General features: G+C 41.0%; 1 protein-coding gene across 6 annotated transcripts in view; it reads left to right on the forward strand.

Annotated features, from left to right (window-relative positions):
* The window catches only part of SEZ6L (seizure related 6 homolog (mouse)-like), a 77,854-nt gene that overhangs the window by 57,910 nt on the left and 13,944 nt on the right, over positions 1–6,000 (forward strand). For all 6 annotated transcript variants that reach the window (XM_008578278.1, XM_008578282.1, XM_008578277.1 and 3 more), the window contains exon 9: positions 1,778–1,972. In XM_008578278.1, the coding sequence (XP_008576500.1) occupies positions 1,778–1,972 (195 nt within the window). The remainder of the gene's footprint in view (positions 1–1,777; positions 1,973–6,000) is intronic.

The following is a 6,000-nucleotide window of genomic DNA, read 5'->3' on the forward strand; positions in this document are numbered from 1 at the left end:
GTAAAACATAAATGACCCACCTGTTCCATGTTCTGAACAAGGATCTGCAGAGTCGACATGACGACGGGCTGGGGAATTATACTAGTAAGGTATAAAAATCACTCAGATGTTACAGGAATACTTCAAGTAAAAGAGACAGCATGCTACCTCTCTGGAGAGTTTTGCCAATCAAGCGGATATCAGAAGCTGTTGATGGAAGCTCTTTCCATCGTGTTTCTTTGCCACACTGATGGCAGGTGCAGGATGTGATATTTGAAGACGTGGGTCTTCCTAAGCCAAAGCAAAGTCCAGAAGAAAAGGATAAACTGTTTTAGGATTTGATGTGGAGAAACTGGAACTCCAGTGCACTCTTGGTGAAAATGAAAACTGGAGCAGTTGCTATGGAAAACAGTATGGAGATTCCTCAAAAAGTAAAATATAGAAGTACCATATGATCCAGCAATTCCACTCCTGGGTAAACACCCAAAAGAACTGAAAGCAGGGTCTTGAAGATATATTTGTACACCCATGTTCATAGCAGCATTATTCCCAATAGCCAAAAGGTGGAAGCCACCCAAGTGTCTGTCAATGAATGAGTAGATAAACGAATGCTGTATGCACGCATGATGGAATATTACTCAGCCTTAAAAAGGAAGAAAATTCTGACACATGGTACGCAACATGCATGAACCTTGAGGACATTAAGCTAAGTGAAATAAGCCAGTCACAAAAAGACAAATACTATATAATTCCACTTATACGAAGTACCTAGAGAAGTCAAATTTATAGAAACGGAAAATAGAATGGTGGTTGTCAGGGGCTGGGGGAGGGGAGTCATTTAACGCATACAGAGTTCAGTTTGGCCAAATGAGAGATCAGATGCATGACAATGTGAATGTACCCAATGCTAGTGAACTGTATACTTAAAATGGTTATGATCAATTTTATTTTATATGGATTTTACAACAATTTGAAAATTTTTTAAACAATAAATTTTTTAAATGTTTTAGGATTTGTAGTCCTGTGTGCAAAGCAGTGTTTGATGACTGTCCATTTCATCTGGGTGCTGGACAAAAGCTAGATCACATGCTGGGCCTGAAATGGATTAAACCCGCAGGTTCAATTCTCCAACGTCTTAGGCTATCAAGGACTTTGTGTCTACAGTGGAAGAGAGCAGCCACCAGATGGCAGTGTGGGCCTATTAGTTGGGGCCATTTATCCCAAGCCCAGAGCTTCAAGCTTGGCTTACCGAGCTCATCAGCTAGGGGTAGGAGGCATCAGGGAAGTCTTCCTGGAGTAGGAGAAATGAGGACTTTTTTTTTGGTATTGAGAGACAAGACCTAGCCAGGCTGGCTGGGTGGGTTAGGTGTAACATGAGAAGTAAGAATAATAATTAACCATCACCCCCATCCATCATTTACTAAGTACCTTACACCCATTATCTTATTTAGTCTTCCAAATCTCTATGAGATAGGTACTATTATTATTCTCATTTTGCTGATGAGGGAAGTGAGGATCAGAGAGATTATGCCACTTGCTGGAGGTCACCCAGCTAATTAGGAGCATAACCCAGATTTTCACCCAGATCCCACAGCCCATTCACTCCATCATGCCCATGTGTAATCTGTGCCCAGCAGTGGGAGAAAGGTGAGTATAAAGAATGGAAAAGTTTGATGCTAACTGGGGATGTAGAAAGGATGCTAGAGAGGCTGGCCAAAACCAGATCACACAGGCTCTGTGTGGGAGTCCCCAGAGATTTGCATCATCTCATCAGAGCTTCTTTTGGCTTGCATTTCAGCGGAGGAGTCCCTGGCATGTGACAACCCAGGGTTGCCTGAGAATGGATACCAAATCCTGTACAAGCGACTCTACCTGCCAGGAGAGTCTCTCACCTTCATGTGCTATGAAGGCTTCGAGCTCATGGGAGAAGTAACCATTCGATGTATCCTGGGACAGCCATCCCACTGGAATGGACCACTGCCCGTTTGTAAAGGTAAAGAAACCTACTCTCAACACGGGATCTGAGGTCTCTGAAGATATGAGAACTGGCTCACAGGAATTCTGAACTTGCTCTAAAAAGCTCTGCTACTGTACTTCATTAAATCTAAGATGCCACCATTCCTTTACCCACCACAGAGAAAGAAAAAAAAATGCTGCTAATTAAACTATGACACAATGTCTTCTTGCTTAGCATTTTATTTTTGCTTACAAAAGGAGCTAATTCAAGCTTAGATTTTTATCATATACTACACTTATCTGAAGATATGAGAACTGGCTCACAGGAATTCTGAACTTGCTCTAAAAAGCTCTGCTACTGTACTTCATTAAATCTAAGATGCCACCATCCCTTTACCCACCACAGAGAAAGAAAAAAAAATGTTGCTAATTAAACTATGACACAATGTCTTCTTGCTTAGCATTTTTATTTTTGCTTACAAAAGGAGCTAATTCAAGCTTAGATTTTTATCATATACTACACTTATGAAAACTTTAAAATGAAAATATAAGGAAAATAAATTGTTTTCCTTGTCTTTAAACTTCCCCACCTTCAGAGTCTGCCACTTTGGAATCATTTGTGACTCTGGGTCTTTGGTGTCCTATTTTTCCACTCAATACTGCCGATGCCATCAAAAGCATCGGAAATGCAGACTTCCCTTGGAGAGTTCATAAAAGAACTACAGTCTTCGGTGCTCAGCGTTTGCAACTATGCCGAGGCAGGGCTGGGACTGGGGCTGTCCTGTGATGCAGAGTCAGACTTTAAAAAGAATGTCTCCGCACACTTTACGCCCCCCAAAGCCTCTCTTGCCTCGCCGTTGTCCCAGCCGAGAGTAGACCTACTTTTGATTCCTGCTTCGAGAACGTGGCTTACACATTTCCCACCTTCTGCACCCCCTTCCCGCCACTTGGTTCCCATGGTTACGAATGCTCCCCTGTTGCCTGCAGAGCGTTCCCCCAAGGCGCTCACGCCGCTTCTGCAAAGGCTGATGCTCGGTGTGCTCCACGTTTGCGCACACACAGGAATGTGACGCCACCTGGTGGCAGCGATCATAACACACAACTGACTGTAAGACACGCCCCCGTGAAAAGTGGGAAAATTGCATCTTAGAATTAATGAAATACTTATCATTGAAATTAAGTTGTGACACGGCAAGTGAAATTTGGCTCCATTTACCCAGGACTTCGAAGTGTACAATCAATAAGAATATCGTAAATATGTTCAATGTTTTAGGCCAGTGGATTGTAACCTTTCATGGCATGAGTACTCCTTTGAGAACCAGCCAAAAAAAAAGCTCTAAATTCTCTCCCCAGGGAAACGGAAGCGTAAAGTTTTACATTTGTACTTGGAAACCCATAACTTCAGTGGATCCTCAATTACCTTAGTCGTGAACACTAGCTTTAAGGCTTAAAAATACTTTCCCAGACAGCTTTTTCACTCCTAGGAATATGCCTAAAAAATTGAAAACAGACATTCAAACACTTGTACATAAATGTTCATATCAGCATTATTCACACTAGCCAAAAGATGGAAACAACCCAAATGTCCATCAAGTGAATGGATAAGCGTAAATGAGGTATGCTCCATAAAAAGGAATGAAGTGCTGATACATGCTTCAACATGGATGAACCTTGAAACCAGTATGCTAGGTGAAAGAAGCCAGACACAAATATTCAGAATGGATAAATCCGTACAGACAGAAAGCAAAGTTCCGGTTGCCTAGGGCTGGAAGGAAGGAATGGCGAGTAACTGCTTAACGGGTTTGGGATTTGTTTGGGGTTGATGAAAATGTTTTGGAACTAGATAGAGATGATGGTTGCAGAACACTGTGGATGTGCTAAAAGCCACTGAATTGTACACTTTAAAACAGTTAATTTTATGTTATGTGAATTTTACCTTTATAAAAAAAATTTTTTCCCTTGAGTCACTTCATTTAAGCCTCATCCATGACCAAAGTCTAAGATGGGTGAGCCATCTTACCTATTTTACAGATGTGAAAAGAGAAGCTCAGAGAAGTTAAGTGACTTTCCCAAAGCCACACAGCTCATACAAGATAAAGCTAAGACTTGAACTCATATCTCCTGACTGTAAATTTCCTGCCTCATCTATAGTGGGCTGCCTGGGGGGTGGGCTTCAGGGCTGTTAGGAAAGTCCCCAGCCAGCCAATTACCCCAGCATTAGACACTGAGAGTGTTCACTAGAAACACCCCTGAATCTACCCCAGACCTACAAAATCAGAATCACCGGGGGGTGGGGCCTGGAATAGGCATTTTAACAAGCTCTCAGTTGCTTGAGTGCACTTTGAATTTGAGAACCACTTAAGGCAGTGGTTTCCAAACACAGGGTGCAAATGTAAACGGTCCTGGGCCCCTTCCATGGAGATTCTGATTCACTGAGTCTAATACAGGTCCCAGGGACCAATTTAACTTGCACCACAGGTGAACCATATCATCAGCCAAGTGTGGGAAACGCTGGCATGAAGATGCAATTTAATCTCACCTGCAATCAAGCAGAGGCTTATCCTCTGAATCACAATGACTTGTACAAGTGCTTCTTAATAAGAGAATAAGAGGTCTTTCCAAAGAGCAGAGCACAGTAAGCAGCAGTTAGCATGTAAGACGGCTGCCTTTCCCTGGTCCCCCTTAATTTTGACTAAGTTCAGCCATGTATTTGAATTTATTTTTGAGAGCACAGGAAATCAGCTTTGTAGGGTTAAAGTGTTGGTAAGTTTTCTTGAGTAAAGATTTCCTGTAAACTCTCTAACCATTACATGGGCATGAATAGAAATTAATTTGATGTTCGTAAGTGTTCTGTTGGGGAGAAAAATTAACAGAGTTTGTTTTTAAGAATTCTAAGTAAGGACCATGAGAAGGGTCATGTGGGGCTAATCACCTGAGTTTACAGTCTCACCTTTTCCTGGACTTAAACAAATAGACATAATTGGAAAAAGGTGGGAGGGGCTGTTTTTCTTCTACCAAAAAAAAAAAGCGGGTCATACCATACATGAGTATAGCTAAGCCTCCAGTGGCTGCCCCTCCTATCCCTAACACTGCAGTCCTATCATCCAAGCCCTCCATGCTGGGGTTTGCATCCTTGGAAGAAACACCTATCTTTGTTGTTTTTTGGGTTTTGGTTTTTTTTATTTCATTATATGTGTTTATAGGGTACAATTTGTTGTTTCCATATGTGCATATACTGTAAAACAACACAGTTAGAATAGTTAGCATATCTATCACCTAAACATTTATCATTTCTTTGTAGTTATAACATTCAAGATCCTCTTTTCCGCCTATCTTGAAATATACAATAGAGTATTATTAGCCATTGTCACCCTAGAGCACCAGAACTTATTCTTCCTGTCTAACTGTAGCTTTGTACCAACCAGTCTGCCAACCTTTCCCCAAACCCCCTAGCCTTGCCCTTTCCCTGCTCCTGGTAACCACTATTCTACTCTCTATTTCTCTTTTTTCCCCCTTTTAAATTTCTTTTTCTTTTTTTTTTAATGCAATTTTTTGGGGGGTTGGGGGTGGCTGGCCAGTATGAGGAAACAAACCCTTGACCTTGGTATTACAAGGCTGTGCTCTAACCAACTGAGCTAACCGGCCAGTCCTAATTTATTTTTCTTAACTGACCCATGATAATTGTATGTATGGAGTACAGTATATTTGAGAGCATATTTTTTGTGCTCAACTACCATGATGACTTTGATGCCAAAGCATTAATTGCCATTTCCTTTATCTTCAACTTGAATAAAAATATTTATACTTAATCAAAGAGATATCTGCACCACCACGTTTATAGCAGCACTATTCACAATAGTCAAGATAGGGAATCAACCTAAGTGTCCATCCACAGATGAATGCATGGAGAAATTGTGGTGTGCATTGTATATCGACAAAATAAAATTTAAAAAAAAAATTTTTTTTTTTAATTTTTTTTTTTCGATATACAATGCCCACCACAATTTCTCCATGCATTCATCTGTGGATGGACACTTAGGTTGATTCCCTATCTTGACTATTGTG

This window comes from Galeopterus variegatus, unplaced genomic scaffold, assembly GCF_000696425.1.
Source record: "Galeopterus variegatus unplaced genomic scaffold, G_variegatus-3.0.2 Scaffold1656, whole genome shotgun sequence".
Lineage (NCBI taxonomy): Eukaryota > Metazoa > Chordata > Mammalia > Dermoptera > Cynocephalidae > Galeopterus > Galeopterus variegatus.